This window comes from Trachurus japonicus, chromosome 4 (assembly GCF_045865225.1).
Source record: "Trachurus japonicus isolate A0001 chromosome 4, Traja_1.0".
NCBI lineage: Eukaryota > Metazoa > Chordata > Actinopteri > Carangiformes > Carangidae > Trachurus > Trachurus japonicus.
In genome coordinates, this window is record NC_140910.1 from 10,954,098 (window position 1) to 10,972,985 (window position 18,888).

The 18,888-nt window shown below is 41.9% G+C and overlaps 1 protein-coding gene across 6 annotated transcripts in view; it reads right to left on the reverse strand.

The window, feature by feature from the left end:
- Positions 1–427: 427 nt before the first annotated feature.
- Positions 428–18,888, reverse strand: part of sbno2b (strawberry notch homolog 2b) — a 61,669-nt gene continuing 43,208 nt past the window's right edge. For 2 of the 6 annotated variants that reach the window (XM_085773873.1, XM_085773878.1), the window contains 27 exons: positions 17,772–17,855; positions 16,922–17,027; positions 16,641–16,801; positions 16,403–16,536; positions 16,132–16,222; positions 15,848–15,991; positions 15,557–15,674; positions 15,357–15,462; positions 15,037–15,190; positions 14,733–14,909; positions 14,413–14,510; positions 13,698–13,780; positions 13,193–13,375; positions 12,838–12,959; positions 12,611–12,742; positions 12,360–12,495; positions 10,999–11,111; positions 9,271–9,342; positions 9,006–9,114; positions 8,820–8,891; positions 8,546–8,689; positions 8,282–8,376; positions 7,106–7,198; positions 6,852–6,983; positions 6,184–6,260; positions 5,646–5,836; positions 428–4,973 (listed from right to left, as the gene is read on the reverse strand). In XM_085773873.1, coding sequence (XP_085629999.1) covers positions 3,745–4,973; positions 5,646–5,836; positions 6,184–6,260; positions 6,852–6,983; positions 7,106–7,198; positions 8,282–8,376; positions 8,546–8,689; positions 8,820–8,891; positions 9,006–9,114; positions 9,271–9,342; positions 10,999–11,111; positions 12,360–12,495; positions 12,611–12,742; positions 12,838–12,959; positions 13,193–13,375; positions 13,698–13,780; positions 14,413–14,510; positions 14,733–14,909; positions 15,037–15,190; positions 15,357–15,462; positions 15,557–15,674; positions 15,848–15,991; positions 16,132–16,222; positions 16,403–16,536; positions 16,641–16,801; positions 16,922–17,027; positions 17,772–17,855 — 4,356 coding nt within the window. In that variant the 3' untranslated portion in view covers positions 428–3,744. Of the gene's footprint in view, positions 4,974–5,645; positions 5,837–6,183; positions 6,261–6,851; positions 6,984–7,105; positions 7,199–8,281; positions 8,377–8,545; positions 8,690–8,819; positions 8,892–9,005; positions 9,115–9,270; positions 9,343–10,998; positions 11,112–12,359; positions 12,496–12,610; positions 12,743–12,837; positions 12,960–13,192; positions 13,376–13,697; positions 13,781–14,412; positions 14,511–14,732; positions 14,910–15,036; positions 15,191–15,356; positions 15,463–15,556; positions 15,675–15,847; positions 15,992–16,131; positions 16,223–16,402; positions 16,537–16,640; positions 16,802–16,921; positions 17,028–17,771; positions 17,859–18,888 lie in introns of all 6 variants that reach the window. The other 4 variants (XM_085773872.1, XM_085773875.1, XM_085773874.1 and 1 more) reach the window with 2 other exon arrangements.

Below are 18,888 nucleotides of genomic sequence, written 5' to 3' on the forward strand. Positions count from 1 at the left end.
AAAATACTCCAGATAAAATATCTTTACAGTGGTATCATCAGCAAAATACAAAAATAATTATTCAGCAGAATAACCTCTGTTAGTGAGGTGTATTACTCTGTTATGTTTTAACATGTAAACAGTAATTGATTGTAATGTTGTGACCATCACAGAGGAACTAATTTCATATTTCATTAACTTACTTAAGGTTTTGTATACTTAATCTTAAAAGTAACTACATAATATGATAAATATAGTAAATGCAGTGGAATAAAACTTATAATATTTAATATAAAATCAAAAACAGGTCAGTTTTACTGTCCAAGGTCCAGGCACGTGCTGCCTCCTCTTACATAAACAGACAATTAACCTGCAAGGAGTCATTTCCTAAACTACGTAAACTGGGTGTGGTGAAACTGGTCAACCCAGATGAACAAATGACACTCGGTTTCAGCAATCTTCAAGTTTTTATTTGTTTACAAAGTTAAGATTGCAATTTCATATAGTCCTTCCTTTAATAAGTAGAAAACCTTTTTAAAGAATTAGTCGAAAGGCACAAATTTTACAATATATACATTTGGATCTAAATTATAAATATATAGAAAACAAAAGCACAACCCAGAATAAAAGTGCTGAACACAGTTTCTTTTGTACAGAAAAAATAGGCTTTGTTTAAAAATACAATAACAATACAATCAGTAGCATGTTTTTTGTTTCATTTTTTGTTAGCAATAAATTATTTTGAGAGTGATAACATTTATATAATATGCAAACGGTGGAGAAACAAGAGAGATGGTTACAGTATACACAGAGGAATCCATTAAAGATCAGAAACACAACAAGCTTGCAACGCTCAATCATAACCAACAAGAGAACAGTAACTTGATTATGCCATTCTTAGTGCAAACTGATAATAAAATGATAAAAGGCCTAACTACACTAATAAAAGAAAAAAGCCTTTTCTTCCATAACTGCGGTCCATATCCCTCAGATGCATAAAGCTTTATTGTTGTGACTTTAACACACAGAATTGAAGGCAAATCTTTTGCAGACTGATGTCTGGGAATGTGCCCGATGAGGAATATTCAAAAGCAAAATTAATGAAGGTACAAGGAAAACATGCTATTTTCTGATGCTGGGAGAAAAAAAACAACAAAAAAAAAAACAAGCCTTGACAAGAATCTGTGATACGGTGAGTCAGTCAGTCCAAACCTGAACCTAAACATCTGTTGCACTAAGGGAGGTCTAAAGGCTTGGACAGATTGGACAACTGCACGTTTCAGTATAACCTGGGTGCAAATTGACTCAGCAATCCATCAGCTTTAACAGGAATTAAATGTCCAACAACTGCAACACAAATAAAAAATAAAAATGTCCACAGAAAAATAAATGTTCCTTACAAAGAAACAGCCTTTGATCTTTGCCCTAAGAAGGCATAAACATTTAGAATCACTGACGTTTTCACGAGGACAAATGACAAACCCATCACATTAAGTCTAAAACATAAATACAGCAAGAGTCACAGCACAAAGTTAAGAAAAAACAGCACATGTATAGGTTAGATTCACCACTGTTGTAAGGGGAAATGATATATTTCTGCTAACGCCCCGCTGTTACACCTCTTGTAGGTTTCTTCCTGAGATTGATAAAAGGTCTGATATCTAACTTTAGGGGTGTCTGTGGAATACTTTGGTATCTCTCTGCGAACTGAAGGCCTGACGAAGGTCTGGAGCAGACCCGACAAAGCTGGAGAAACAATTCTACTTGAGAAGAGCAAAACTGAAATGAGCAGAAATAAATCCAGACACTGTACAGCAGTACAGAACAGTGCAATCGTATTTGGTGGCAGGTTATAATAGAATTTGTTTTATAGTAATCTTGAAAACTAGAAACTTCCCTGACCAAACATTTTGTTAACTATTCTAATAAGCAGGATAACATATCTAAAATCTAAATATCCCTTAAATATAAATAACAATAACTTTTATAATAACGATGACTAAAACATCAAGAACGCATTGCGCTCATCCCGTGAAACTTACTATACAAAGGTTGTATGCATTTCAGAACCTATTTAACCAAGGACAACAGAAATAAGAAGAGTCATACTATGCAAAGGTAGCAGTAAAGCTATGCCTGTTCAGCTTTAACAGTACTTATGCATTTCTGTTTTATCACAAATGTAAAATATGGTTTTATTGCTTTTTGATCATTTGAACTTATTCTGGCATTTTGTCGCGAACAGTGCATCATTGTCACTCAAAGACGGCCAGATCTCACAGGTTTTTAAAAATGAACTATTATACACAGTGAACCTTACAAGTCTACATGTTTCATGTTTTTATAGCCTTAATGCCTGAAATAGAAACACGTGTGATCAGATGTTTGTCATATTTTTGAACTTTGCTTGAAAGCAGCGTTCGAGAAGACGTGACCAGACTCGCTGCTACTATCAAAGTGAAGCTTTTGTTACAACACCAGGACAGGCTTTTCCAATTCTCAAGACGGTAAATTCTTTGTCATCCACTGTAATTAAAGACTGAAACAAATATTTTGTTAACTATGTTGGTCGAAATGACACACAAAGCAACCCAATAAACCTCTTGAGACTTTCCTGAGAAATTCAAAGTCAAATCAAACCAGGAGTCATACCGCTAAAGGTTGTCCATGTTAGGAAAAAAAAAAAAAAATGTTGATATAATATTTGGACACAATTTTTATCCATGCTGCTTAACACTCTGTGCCATACTGACGTCCTAGCACAATGTCGCAGACCCACAGACAATTAAATGAGCGCATACAGGCCTAATGGAGGCTTCTCCGTGAAACCCACCACCAGCGATATCTTAATACAAATTATGACTGACTGAGGGGGCTAAAAGTTAAATAGAAATACACCTTATTAAATTAAAATGAAAACAACGCTCAAAAGTACAAATCTATACATTAGGCTACATGGATTTTTTAAAGACTGCATTTATAGATTTCTCCAAAGGCACTGTTTGCAACAGCAGACTGCTCTTCCTCTCCCTTTATCCTCACACTAGTGTTCATACAAGCAGGGAGAGAAACAAGAGGGAGCATGAAGAAGAAGAAGAAAAAAACAGAAAACTGAGGCATTTCATGGCTAATCAGCTAAAAGATTTCATGTGTTTTTTTTCTCCTCTCATCTTCCAGTTTAACTATCTTTTTGTATCACTCAAACTTAGCCTTGCATACAGCCTTTTAGCCATGACGGATGGCCGTGAAGCAAAGTAACAGTAAAGCAAAGTCTGAAGATGTGATGTTAATTGGTGACAGGCGTTTAGAGCTTCCAGCAACTTCACCGATCATACCTCGTAAAAAAATCAGCAGCTGGAGGTTTATTAAAGATTTCCACACCTCAACGAATGAGCTTTTGTATGGACAGCTCATGTGTTCAATAAAATACAGTCATCACATGTTTTTTTTTTTCTTTTCTTTTCACTTTTCCGTTAACAGCTGCCTTTCACTGTGGAGGACACACTTTGGTGTAGAAATCTGGCATCGATCGAGCCGCCATCACCTCGACAGCCTCAAGCAGGTGAATGCTACAGGTGGGTGGAGAGAAGGGTGAGCAGAGCGCAGGACAGGCAGTGACGTGACTATAGGCCCTGAGGGGGGGGAGGGAGTAGGTCCGAGGGGTGCGATCTTAGACAGCAGCAAACAAGACGCATTCTGCTTCAAAAGACAAAACAAAACAACAAAAATACCCAAAGGGACGAGCTGCTGCTGCTCCTAAGCTCTTTAGTCTTGTTGCCGGTACTGAATGACAGACTTGCGGTCCGGCCCGGCCTGTAGCATGCTGTTGAGAGCCTCGCGGACGTCGAGAGCTCCAGAGCTGCAGTGGCCGTTGGGTAGAGAGTCTGACTGGGAGATGAGAAAGTTGTTGGGGAAGCAGGGGGGAGAGCCGGAAAACAGAGAAGAGGAGGGCGGGTTGGAGAAAAGAGAGGAGGAGGACGACGATGGGATGAGGGTGGATGAGTTCATGAGGCCGGCGGTCACATGGGGAGCCAGGTTGTTTGACACAGAAGATGTGGAGGACGTGGAAGAAGAGCAGGAGGAGGTAGAGGATGAAGGGCTGGCTTTCTGTGTGGGGATCTGGGGAGACATGGTCTCAAAAAATTCTAGTATGTCCGTGGGCAGGTTGTGGTTCTGCTGCTGCTGCTGCTGCTGTGTGGCCTGCAGATGTTGCTGCTGCTGCTGCTGCTGCTGCTGTTGCTGCTGTGTTAGCAAAAGAGACTGCTGTATCTGTGCAGCGTGCTGGGCATTCGGTGCAGTCTGGGAAATCAGAGCCTCCAGATTAAAGTCATCTCCGTATGCCGCTGCGTGTTCCGTCAGACTGTCCAGGTTCAGCCCGCCCTCCGTGCTGTCTGGGGAGGGGGAGGGGGAGCTGACGGTCAGGTCCAAGATGGGAGCGGCCTGTTGGAGTGGAAGAGATGGGTTCTTGGGGTGTGTAAAAGAGGAGAGGAAGGACGGGGGGTAATACGATTGGTACGTGGAGCTGACTGTGTTGGGCATGGGGCGCTGGGTGGTGGTGGAGGTAGGGGTGGGGTTGTTGGGCCAGTTATGGGTCCGTTGCTGGGTTTGGTTGGGGTTTCTCTGCAGGGACAACAGGGGTAAGTTCTGGGAGGGCGGCTGTAAGGACGACTGGGTTTGGCTCTGCAGTCTCTGCAGCTGAGAGAGGCTCGCACTTTGTGTCCTTGGCAGAGCGTTTTGGTTCAGTTTCAGTTTGAGGATCTGGTGGTTCGGGTTCGCGAGAGACTGAGCGAGGGACTGGTTGAGCATGGGCTTCGGATTGAACAGGTTCGCCAGGAGGTGTTTGTTCTCCTGCTCCATTTTCCGCATGCGCTCCTCCGCCAGCCGCTGCTCCACAGCCTGCTGCTCCTTCTCCTTTCGCCTCCTCTTCACCTCCTCGTCCATCAGCAACAGCTCCTCGCGCACGCGGGCCACACAGTTCTCTGGGATCTTGATACCTGGGAAAGAAGAAGAGTCATTTTATTATCACAGTTACTGTTCATCACTTACTATGGTCTTATTTATTACAGTCAGTTGTTTTATTTCTATTCATTACAGTAAGTTTTCTTTTTAATTTTATTGCACTAGCACCAACTACAACTGATTACTATGTTTCTTGTAAGTCTTGTCAGTACATGGAATATGTGAATGAAGTCTCCTGGTTCATCCAATGTATGCAACTAGGCTGCACTATGGGCCCAAGACTAATTTCCCCTTACGGGACAAATAAAGTTTACCTTTACCTTTTTTAAAAGCTCAGACTTCACTCCTCCACCTTTCAAAACCAGATGTCACCAACTATTTTAATTGATGTCACACACCTACACACACACACACTGTAACGTACACACAGTTTTGTGCTTTTGTGAGTGGTCCATCTCATGATGCACAGTAATGAATGAATGAATGAATGTGAAGCTGAATTGCAATTTCTGTGTTTCAGCCAGGCCTGATTATTACATGGGGGTTGGGGGGTCACTGAGGAGACAACTTAGGAAAGTGAGAATCAATTTCATTTCCTCAATTTGTTATAAAGACGAGTCAGCACTTAGACGACATCCCACTCGACCATCAAAACAACTCGCTCAGTTCACTTTTTCATTTTTAGAGAAGGCCTTGCATGTACTTACCGACTTGCTTGTTATGCTGCTTCGTTCTGAGGCGGACAATCTGCAGGATGCTGGAGCTGGTGATGTCGGACACCACGTCGGACACGCGCTTCCACACGCGCAACAGGGCACCACACAACATGTGGTACTGACGGAGGCGCATGCCCTGCAGACACTCCTGGCCTTCTTCTATTTTCTTACACTTCCCATTCCTAGGGAGAAGGCAGAGAATTCACAAAGTCAAATCTTTTATACAACCAGCAGAATTAGTTTATTATTTAGTTTACAAATCCCTATTTCAGGAGAGACTTTTGTGGTTGGTTGACTGTTTCATAGGAGCACTTTTATAACATTTTTAAGACCACTAACTGGTCACCTGGTGACGGGGCCACATGTGAGGCTAGCAGGTTATTTCTTCATGACTAATTCTCAGGTGATCTGTAAATCCTTGGGAATGGCATCTGACCTTAAATCCACCCTGACTGAGGCCTAATGAATACCAGCCTGATTGCATGTAATGAGCCATTAATCCCATGGGACACTGTGGATTCCTGCTTACCAGTTGGCATGGCTACACTTCTTGAAGGAGAAGGTGAACTGGTTCTCCCAGCTTTCTCTGGCTTCGTCCGGAGTCACCTGGAAAAGAAAAAAAAAACATATCCAAAAAATTAGCCAAGAGCTTTGTCATCCCACTTAAAAAAACATCTTCAATCACAGAGAAACTTTGTTGGAAGTTCAAGACACCAATCTGATACCAAAGTCATTATACAGTTTTGTTCATTTTGATCTCATTTATAATCCCTAGATTGCATCAGAGGAGGAGATGGCTCCAGTGTTCAGCCGGTCATTAATCATCACTCTGTTGTTCACTTAAGGTGATAAAACAGGTTAGGTTTTAATCAACTACATAAGTGTAAAGGGACTTCATCATCCCCACGGTCACATATTTATATTGTGATATATTGTATTTATTATTTCAGCCTGTAAAGTTGCCTTGTGCAGCTCTCCTCCATGGCCACAAGGGGGCAGTTGACTCCATATTCTAAAAATAATCCAAACAGTGACTGCAAATCATTTTAGCAGACATTATGTATCACTCCTGAAAATGTACAACACGCTTTTTTGTTTTTTTGTCAAACTTTCCCTGAACGGAGTAAAGAAAGAAAAATAAATGCCTGCGTAGAGACTGATACTGACTGGTTCATTTAGAGACTTTTGGACTTTTACCTTCCGGTAACGTTGGTGCAGGTTGTCCAGGCTCTCAGGGTGGGTCTGCTTGCCGATATTGGGCTTGAAGATAATGAAGTTCTTGCCTCTTCCTTGTTCAGCCAGCAGCACACATGGGTGGTTACCTCGTAGCTACAGAGAGGCCACACAGGCAGCGAGTTTGTCGTTAAAAAGAATCCTTTGACTGGACAAGTATCGTGTCATCACATCATTAGTCTGTGAGGTATGAGTTTTTTATTATGACATGGACTCACCTTTAGGGACAAGTAGAATCCCTCATCAGGACCACTGAGCTTCAGTGACCTGTTGTAGGCCTCATCCCAGGGCATACCTCTGTCCACACTGATCTATAGAGGCAAGAAATAAATAAATAAGAATGAAAAAAACAAAAACGCCCACAGACAAAGCATGAGGGACAGCAAACCAGTCAAACAAAAACACTAAAGCCCTTAGAGTGAGACGAACTCTTACACAGAAATAGTAGTCAAGAGGTGCAATCCAAAAATGCGGTAATACAGATGTATATGTGAGTAACACTCATCGTCTACCACAGCCAGGCCTGTATCCAATACTCTCTTCTCCACTTGCTAAACTGGTCCTGGCTGTGCAGCATTCTGCCCTGCTGCCAAGTTTGAAAAGTCAAATGTAGGTTAGCCTGCGGCTGATGGCAAAAGCAGAAAATACCAGTAATTATCCTGTTCCCACCTACCAACTAGTGTCTACATCGGCTCCTTAGCCCTGGGCCAAGCCTGTATGATCACAGTCATACAGCGAGCAAAGTGACATCCATCAAAGCAAAACACATTTAACTGCGGAGGTTGCTACTACCTGTTCGACTGTAGGCTGAATACAACAATTCTACTATTGTGTCATGACTCATGTGTCTCCATATGCAAATGAAAGAAAAGAAAATCTTAATGAATTTAAGAATATAAGTACTGGTATATGTTTCATAACTAATGACGAGGGCTTTGCTGCCACTGAACATGAACTTCAAACGGTTTGAAAGTCGTACTGGATAATACTCAGAAGAAAGCGCGCAAGATTAGCATTTTTTGGCCATCATGTATATTCATAACATCACTTCTGGTTCATAACGCTCAAGCTGTCTTGGCAGGCACAACAAACTCTCACTCCATTACAAAGATGGCAAACAGGGTCACAGCTTAACGTGGTGTGTGACGCTGGAAGAACAGCCTTGGCCTATATTATGCTTGCGCTCGTCAGACTGCGTGTTCCCCCTCTCGAGGCCAAAACATTCTGCGCACATCTCCACATAGCTGACGCCACATTGGTGATCTTTTCTTGGTTTTTGCACAACAATTCATTTTTTTAAGCTGCTTTAGACTTATGATATGACATACTGATGCTACTGCCTCTCACAAAAGCCCTCTGCTGATACACCCGAGATGAGGTTATGCAGTCCATACCTTATAAAGGACAACCTGTCCATCTTGAGGGTTCCCGACAGTCAAGAAAGATTCCTGCTTCTCCTCATAGATCTCATCGTTACCTGGGGCCAGGTCTGTCACAAACACAAAGAACAGATATTGTCAGTGTGCATCAACAATTAGTGATAAAAATTGATTTTGAACTTAGTTGTTGTTCATCTATACATTTTTTAAGTACGAGCAGATTTCATTCCTGTGTTAATACTTCATGTTTTTTTGGGCTATCATGTTTGAACTCCATACCTAGGATTCCCATGTCGTATTTGCCCTCTTTCTTGTCCTTCTCAATTAGGTAGTCGAAGTTATCAGTGAAGTACTGGAAGAGATGGTTCTGCTTGTGGACCTCCAGACCCAGGATACGATTTAGGAACTTTGTGATGCTGCAGTCTGAGATAAAGACAGAGCACAGACCAGCGTGTTGGCAGATGATCACAAAATACAGCTACAGTATATTTAGTAGTAGGTAACTTGGATATAGCGGCATTGAAGTTGCCTGCATACCTCTTGGGTACCTTACCTTTCTCAGTACTGATCCCAAAGCGAGGCTCCCGACAAAAGATGCCCACATCCATCATTCCAAGTTTCATGTCTGTAATACAGAAAAACATATTTGTTTCACTCATTAATCACTCTCAATCAAACTTATGTATGAGCTTCTATGAGTACAGCTTCACCAGCACTGACAACTCAAGCTTATACAGACCTCTGAAGAACATGGCTTCACCCCCGGGGTATCCTTTGGGAGGGGGCACCTTGTTTTCTATGTGGCCAAGGATTGCTTTGGTAATTTTATCCAGAGCCTTGGTACCGTACTGCAAGACAAAAGGAAACACAGTTAGTATGGATGGACACATTCTCTCAGACACCATATACTGCTAAAAGGTTAAATTGTTTAAATGACAAAAAGAAGCACATTTTACCCTTTGAAGTCAGAATACTTTTCTCAGGTTCTTCTTATATTAGCTTACCTTGTTTTCAAAATTGTACTTGCTCAGGTCTCTGGACTCTGTGGCTCTTCGGTCTCCATGGGTTAATGCACCCTGCAAAGTAGATTAGCAACATTATTATCATTATTGATATTATGCATAGTAGTAGCAGAAGCAGCAGTAGTAGTACTGGAGGTAGTATTGATAGTATTAGTATAGAATTGCACTATAGTCATTAATAATAATAATAATAATGTGCGTTTGTTGTTCTGAATGGGTCTGAGCACTTATACAACATGACTTCAATGCTCAAAATAGACAGTAGAGAGTACAGCTTCGATGGCTAAAAACAAATGGATTTCCATATGGTCAATCTACAGTCAATACAGAATTAATTTAACATTACAATGGAGATTGGTGTGGACTTATGCCAAAACGTCACGCTAATTGAGAAGAACAGAATCCATGGTACATTTAGATTAGAAACCAAAAATGTGACACCATTTGGCAAATGTAATGAAAATTGGTCTGTTATAACTCTGGGATTTTTTCATGATGTGTTTAATAACCCAGGATTTAAACCAGTGACAGTGACCTGATTTAAATGGGCTAAACTCGCGCACACACACTCATCAAACAGTGACAGTACGCAGCCCTGTGTGTGTCCAGAGACTGAATGGAAACTAATGAGGTTAAGGTGTGAAGGGAAACTTTTTCTTTCGCTTCCTACTGTGCTTCGATAGGACTTCAGAAAAACATTTTGCAAGGTGACGGACAAATAACGCAATCTCTTCACCGAAGAGCGTGGCTTGTGTTTAATGGTTTCAGTGCTTTCAAGATTTCAAATGAACCGTGAAGGAAGTGAAGGAAAGTTTAGAGAAAGCCGAGTCGACAGCAGATCAGCCTCGTAGCCAGCTGCTGGCTCTGCCCACATAGAAAAATGCCTTGAGATACCAAAACAAAAAGGGATGCCTTCGCCAAATATGACTTCACTGCTGATCTGGAGTCAGCCCATTGCAAAGGTATTCAGCCGCCTATTTGGAGTGACCGTTGTGTGTGTGTGTGTGTGTTTGGCGTGCGCGTGCACAATTGTATTGTATCGGGTTCAGGCAGGCAGCAACCCAGACGAGATGTGACCTATTCTTGATGCAGATTTACCGAACGCAGCTGGCAAACACAGGAACGACTTCCTGGAACTGCCATTCCCTCTCACCCTCCTTACCCTTTCCCAAAAGAACTGTCATGCTGTGTCACTATGGAAATAAATGACTGCTGGTGTTGAAATGCATTGATAATTGTGGAAAATAACCACAGACTTATAAATTATCCAGACAAGCTCTTTGCTTTTTTCTGCCTATTCAGTTTTCCGTTCTGGGCCAGGAGAGGGGAAAGACCCAGAATCTCTTGAGGGTTTGCGGAGAAAAGTTGATGCAACTTCAAGGGAACCGACAATAAAAGAGGCTCTATAGAGAATCTCCAGAGTGGGGAACATCCCACGAAACAGGACGGACAGCGGGTGAGAGCAGGGTTAAGATGCAAATGGCAACACAGAGCATCAATAATCAATAAAACACAGATCCTCTCTGTTTACAGTGGAACAATTCCTCTCACACTTCAGCAGACAAAAAGATGAAATGAATTATTTTCCCATAACACAGATTTTACTCAGTTAAAGAGGGAAAATAAAGGAAATATGGGAAAACACTGTGTGAATGTGTGTACTGAATTTGCTCTTTTACACAGACACTTTTAGAAAGCCGCTATATTTACCAGGCTCTCTAGTCTCTTTGCCACAATTGAGGCAAAGCGTCTCTCCCCGGCCAGCTCGGAGATGAGGAAGATGTACTCTGGGGCCGTCACCTGATTGGACCGATGGGTGCGACCTTAGAGGACAAAGAAAAGATGACAATGAGACAAAATCCCAATACAACTTTTACAACAACGCACCCAGAGTCATGTTAGTGATATTGTCTCACACACACGTAATGAAAATGAATGAAAATATTGTCTTCGTGTGAAGTTATACTATGATAAGGTTTGAAATGACAGACCAGCGGTACAGGATGACGCTTATTATGTCATATGTCATATGAAAAGGATTTCACACCATCTTATCTAGATGTCCCCTTTATGTGAAACAGCTGTGGTTTTGACAGATTTTCGTGCTGTCAGCAACCAAGCAGAACGTACAAAAAAACACCAGAGATGAACAAAAACAAGTTACTGGTTTCATGTGAACACATGCTGCACCGTCTGACAGACAGGATAAATATCCACAAACAGCAAAGTAAGAAGGGGATATCCCCCATGACATGATGGGATCTGCAATATCAAATAACTGAGATCATTTTTGCTCTCATGGATGAAGCCAGGCTTGAGCAATTTGTTATTGACCGAACGGTAACAAGTCTTTTCATTTCCATAGAAAAACCCTCTGGAACATTTTTTTCCTCTTTTGAGAAAATAACTTTTACTGTGTGTGTGTAGTTGTACAGTGTGTGCTCTGGCATATATAAGCATTAATCCACCGTTACATACAAAGCAGAACAGCTGCTAATGGAAAAGTCTTATTTAAGAAGTTTGATAATTACTATGACAATTAATCCATCCAATGGTGTGTGTGTGTGTGTGTGTGTTGCAGACAGGAACAGAGAATGGATTCTTCTAAATTCATGTCACTCGCAGCAAAGAAATGCAGGAAAGTTGTTAAATGGATTAAACAACTTGAACTGTTTTCAGTGTGAAAGGTTAAACGTTTAGTGCATGCCATGTGTAATAACTGGTACCATCGCAGCCTCATATGACCAGCAGCGTTTCACTGAGACAAGACGGTATTTGTCCTCATTTGGTAACCTTTGGCCTAAACATGAGAGTGAGGAATAAAGCTAGACAGTTTGTGGAGTGACCCTCTCCTGATCTTCAAAGAAAGAAATTATTCATACACTTTTTTATTAATATCCCTGATGACCTCTGAATGAAACCTCTGCCAAACACTGAAGGCATGAGCACATCGTCCATCCTCATAAATTACATTGAAGCAATATATGAATTAAAACAATGATATGATACAGCATTTATCCCACCCTTTACCCTCTGAAAGGCTCATTGTAAGATTCATTTCCTTGACTCACCAAATTGCTGAATAGCTCTGTCTGCGCTCCACGGCAGCTCCAGGGTCATGTGGACCCTGCGCCTCTGGTTTTTTATTCGCTTGTCTGCCTGCAGGGAAATCCCAGAGCTGGCTGCCTCTGAGATGATTGCCACGAACTGGAAAAATAAAAAATAGTGAGGTTTGGATTATTGTTGAAGATTTGTATTAACAATGTTTAGAAAGCTGCATGTTTTTGAAAGATATTTAATATCGATTTGATGTTTATCTGACCTTCTCTCCACCCATGAAGCGGTCTTTCTCCTTGATGTTAATGTGGTCAATGGTAAGACCCTGCTCAGCCCGTGATTCGTAACGGACACTGCCGTCAGGACGCCGAACTACACGACCCTTGCGACCAGTCATCTGCAGACAAAAAATTACATTGTTCACTTGTAGGGGGTGGCGACGGTTGAAGAACGTGTAAACCCCACTGGCACTGGAGTGTGTAAAGTCTGTACCTCTGAGACTTTATCTGGTCCGCCAAACTTATCGATGAGTTCATCCAGGGTATTAAGAGGTAGTTCTTTTCCCAGATCAGATATTTTGTTGAGGAGGCCCTGCTTCATTTCTTCTATCCTTGCTGTGAATACAAAGCAGAGAGGGCATTAACTCTGTAAACCTAGCGGGCGAAAGACACAAAAATAACATTGGAAGATTGTTTCACAGTTATATATATACATTATATATATACACACTGTATATATATATTATTCACTGAGAGACTTCTGCATCTGATTTTGCTCAGTCCTCCTCTCACAGATGATTCCTTCTGACAACATAAACTGAGGGAAAAAAGGTGCCCCCTCCCTCTACCTGTCTGGAAGCTAGTGTGGTTCACAAAGATGACATCATCATTGTCCAGCAGGGAGTCAGGTGAGGAGTTGGAGTCTGTATCCATGCCATCAGTGTCACTGCTGCTGTCATCAGTGATGTTGATCACGCCGCCGCTGTCCACTGTGTGCTTGGCTGCTTTGGTCTGGCGACCTCTAGGCTTCCCTGATTGGTAAGAACATGATAGTTAGACCAGGAAACAATAGGCAGCTCAAAACATGTGAACGTTTTGTATTCTTGCTCCTTAAAAATATTTGAAGCCAAAACCTGACGAATTAGCCATGCAAATGTAGCGCATACAACTAGATATGCCTAACTATAAATACACAATCAACACTCTATAAACTGTTCAATTTCGACTACAGGGAAAATGTCTGATAGTCAGCTGACTGGCTTCATACAGTAATAGTGTATAAATGTAATATGGGCACAGTACTTAACAGTCCACATGCTGATATGCTGTGACAAATGCATCCTGTTCACTTACGTTTTCTCTTATTCCCTGGAGCCTTCTCTCTCCTCTGCTTCTCTGAAGGGAAATGTTTTGTTACAAGGGACTGGAATACCCCCCTAAAGCAAAACGAAAGAGGAGAAAAAACCTTAAATTTTGACAGCAACAGCATCGGGGCAACACAGAGTCGTTGAGGCATTTAGATTGTGTACATTCCCGATATGGCCTCATTGTCAGTGATAGGTGTTGACGGGTTGATGAACATGTGTGATTTGACACACTCAGACGGCTCAGGCATGTCTGCTGTGAGCTTCAGGGTCAAACAAAGAGCACCACTCCCCCTGTCTTGTTTTTCTTCAGTGAGCTGTTTTCATTGATTAAATAGCTGCTGATGACTTAAGAAGCTTCCAGATTTCATTGAAAATAAATGGCGAGGATTTAAACATGGTCTGAATACTTATCATTTTTAGTCATTAGGCTATGTGGAAGCAACAAAAACATGGAAGAAACCCAGACTGATATGGCCTCCAGCTAACAGTCAAAGCATTCAAACAGGGTCAAAGGTGTCAGACAGGTAAAAACAATGTGAAATCTTCCTGTCTTCTTTAAAATCTTACAACTGTGAGTGAACATTTCACCGTTCAGACAGTGCCATTCAAACATGTAGTTATTTTTGGTGAATACCCTCTCCAATAATCCTATTAACCTTGAAAAAACAAAACAAAGAGACAGCACTTTCTATTTCACTCACTCTGCTGCAGAAACAAATCTGTCGAGATGCCCATCGTTCTCATCCAGGACTTCTCTAGTGCGAGACTCTCCAGTGGACTGAAGGCCAATAACGATGCACTGTGGTGGGAAAAACACACACAAGTTCAACATTTTTACTAGGAATCTGACTGATTCAAAGACAAAGTAATAACGTCACTATGCAGCATCATAACATCCCAAATAGGATTCTGTGCTTGTAGTGTACAAACATAAATCTCCTGCTTGTTTCTTCCTCTGATTATTTTTTCTCTTCTAGATTCATGTGACATGTGTCAGTGTTCGAGAGTGTGCTGTACTGACCTTTCCAGCCTGCAGCTCTTTTTGGGCCAGCTCCACCAGGCAGCGGACCTTGGCAGCGATACAGAGGTATTTGAAGAAGCGCTGGTGAGACGACCAGAACTGCCCCCACAGTGACTTCCTGCTGACCAGGCCCAGCTCATCTGCTGCACGCATGAACACTTGCAATGCCTCCGCCCACTGGACACAGATTCCAGATGTTCACAGTCAGTTTTTTTTTTTAAGTTGAGTGCTTTTTTAAGTGTCATATACTGTACAGACACAATATCAGCAGCTAATCCTCATTCGTAAGAGGCATGATGCTCACCAATTTCGCCGCTTTGTTGTAGACCTTTTTGAAGTCATCGTCCAGTCCGATCTCTTCGATGCGGAAAGATACCCCTGAGAAGCTCAGCTGCCTGGCAATGTACATCCCGCTCACTTTCATGTCCATGGCAACAATCTCCATGGCACCGACACCTCTGCATTATAAATTATTCAACATGATTCAATCACAGGTCAACCAGCCATGACTGAAAACTGATTGTAAGGAATTTTTCAGTAAGCAGGGCAATATGAAGATATGTATCCACATTGAGTGAGAGGCTCTCAGAAAACATAATTCTCTGCAGTGAATTTTCTCCAAACCTCTTCTCGATGGCGTGCAGGAAGTCATCAAAGACTCTGAAGGGCGTGCCCTCACCCCAGATTCCCAGGCGGCTCATATAGATCATGTTCTTTGGCTCAGAGGCACCTGAGGCAGGAAGGAAAGAAATACATTTTAAAATCTTCATAGTGTTGCCTTCTGCATGTACATGAGCGTGTGTTTTTGCGTACTGTCAGCCTACCTGTGGCACTGGCGTACACCACTCTGGCCCGTGGCAGCTTGTTTTGCAGGTCAAGCACTGCCTTGCCCATCTTTGTAGATGTGGCATTCTTGGCTTTGTGGCATTCATCAAAAATAATCTGTAATGGTGAAAGGTTAAGGGCAAACAACACAGGCAGGCAGGCGGTGACAATTTGTGTAAAACCACTGTTGAATGTGGGGGTGTTCAAAATGAAAACAGGATGGAGCAATGTGAATGTCAGTTCTGTGCTGGACAGATGAAACATGTGACATTTATGAAATGAAAGGATACAACTCCATCAAAGTCTGGCTTGCACCAGTCCAGGATCTGTTTAATTCTTGTCCGCCGCTGCCCTCCTGCCTGGCTCTCTCCAATCAGCGCAGAGTAAGTTGCAAACAGGACTCCTTCTGAGGTAGCTGTGTCTCCATACTTTATCTGCAAATACAAACATTTTCAATCAGAGAATATGATTTAGTTTTGTCTCATTTTCTCCTCTGATGCAGATATTACTGAAGCTGTTGCCAAGAGAGAAATACGTATTCTCAGGCTGTCACACCAATTCCACCTGGACCCACCTTGTTTAAGGCATGCACAGGAATAGTCGGTGCATCTATGTCTTTGAGATCTCTCTCTGCATCAAATTTCAGGTCATTGGATATGCTGAACCTGAGGGCAAGAACAAGAAAAGTCAGTAATTCAGCCGGTTACTGCACACACAAGGCCTGGGCACACAACTGGAAACAGAGCACAATCCTGCTGCAAACCGGAGGAACTGCAGCTGTTATTTAGCTTAAGGCCTGTTTGAAGGTCGCTGCATCAGGTCTACAGGAGCAGTAAATGTCTTACCATAGTGCTTTCTTTCTTCCTTTAAGGAAATTTTCCAGGATGATTCCTGCCACAGTTCGTCCCTTTCCAACTCCTGCCCCATCTCCGATCAGGAAGCCTGCCCTCTGTTGGTTCTGAAGGATCACCTCGTGTTGCTGAAGGAGCACAAAGACGAGCAAAGTTTTCTAATGTGATCAAAACTTTCATCATTTATAGTTCCAAAATGAACAACTGCCTTATGTTGAACAAGTGTGCGTACCTGGCAGGCATAGATGATAGCTTCTAGCTGCAGAGCAGACAGCGAGCCACTGTTGATAGTTGACTCAGGGATAGACAGAGTGTATGTGATGTCGGGAGGAGGGACACTGGATAGTGTGTTGGTCTCCACCACTATGTCAGGATGAGAAATTCCTATGGTGGCTGAAAACAGGTTTAAAGGAGGGAGAGGATGTTAACAGCAAGCTGAGTGTAGTGTTGTATTCAGAAAGATTAAAAACGTTTAATAGGTAAGTGACGTCGACATCCAGTCTAGAGGCCTACATTTTGAAGGTTTGTATTCAGCATATGTGTCTACATGACCCAATTCCTCCGACTCCTCTTCCTCAGCCTCCTCTTCCTCCTCTGGGGGAGCTTGGGTTCTCGGAGCCTGGAAATGCAGAAAATGTAATTCCCATTAACGTTAACAGCTGCATTTGGGAATTGTTCTTGTTTTGTTTTTTTTTCTTGATTCAGCTTAGGTGAAGACGATTTAGCAAAGCAACTGTGGCTGAAAGTTAGAGGCGGGTCAGCGGTTAGTAAGAAGTCAGTGCCGCACATGTAGAACTGCTTATCCCAGGAATATTGACGAGTGAGAATAAAATAACAAAGGGAATGACAATGTGCATAAAACCAGCTAAAGCGGAATGAAAGAGGGCTTTCTCTGTTTGCAACGGTGCACACAAAGTGCTTTACATATTCAAGCAAGACAGATGCATGTTAGAAATAAGAAAGGTCCCATTTTGACAGATGAGTGCAGTGCTTTTACATGTTTTTATTTGTTCCCTTTGCAATGTGCACATGAGTGAATGTCCAGTATATGCAATATGTATAGGGAAATGCAATAATTTCATCATCTGTGTAAGACTGGTCAAAGAAGGTACAGGCATTACAGTTTCACATACCTTCATGCACTACACTGTCAAAATGTGACCGTCACTCTTAGATTAGTGCCATGTTATGTTTCTATGTAAAACAGTCTCAGGCACATCTTGTATTGCAAACACATGGAGCAATAACAACTACGACACAGTCTGTATATCTCTGTGTTAACCGGCTGCTGCCAGTGAATAGGGTCATCGAGTTAGAGCTTGGTTTCATTTCAACATCAGATTGCAGAGGTTGGTGCAGCTACCTGGAATCCTCCTAAAGGTGGGGTGCTGATAATAGCAGTTATATCATCCAAACTGGCCAAGCCATGAAACCTGCTGGTGCCATTCTGCTGTCAACAAAACATAAAATGAAGAAATATAAACTCAAATAGACACAGAACAAAAATGCATTAGAGAAACAAATGCAAAGAGTAACAACAACAAAAAAACATGAGAAATCATTGCGTGAGTGTGCGTATATGTTTGTTTGTAAATGCATGTGGGCACTTCGTGGATGTCTGATGGCAGCACAGCACTCAACAAAATGCAATTTGTTGTCTGGCGGTGAAAAGCCAGTGACAACAACAACAACAAAAAAAGGGCAGATAAAGCTGTATGTGTCTGGGAAACATAATGGATGAAATGAGGGCAGAATGAAAAGGAAAACATAAAGGGCTTTCAGTAGGCAGAAGAAATAAATGTGCTCTGATTCAAATCAAAAAGATATCCTCAAAACCATCTAATTCAAAGAGGCCGCAGCGGCAGCAACACAGGCAGGGATGACGGAACAACATTTAAAACCGTTTCCCTCATCAGGTCACCAGCTTGGAGACCATGATGCACTACAGTGCACCCAAAAAAAACATAATTAAAAACAGAATCTCATGTGTCTCTCAGTCACTAATTTAGAGATGCTACTTGGCTGCAGTGTAGGAACAGCTGGTTTCCTCATAGTGTCAGTCAATCAATCTATTTCAGCATTGATTATGTTCTGAGAATAAACAAAGGACTGAAATGGATTTGAATTTGCAAGTTTTAAAAAAATATAGAGACAAGCGCGTGTGAGGAAATTGCCCCCAATGTTTATTTCTTCTCTGTTCAGAGTCAGACTATAATTATTTGAGCGTGTTAAATAATAAAATGTGAACAGACAAGAGCTTATTTTATACTTCTATGGTGATTTCAGCTTTTGCTTTACCCATCCTTTCTTGGTAAAGAGACTGTTAACATTTAACTGTTAGTTTCAAATTAGATAATACGCTAACTTAAGAAGAATTTCCTGCTGCGAATGGGTGACTAACATGGGAACATCCCTTTTTTCAACAGTGGTGTCTGTCCTGTTCTGCATGCTATCAAATGAAATGTTAACAGGAAAAAAAC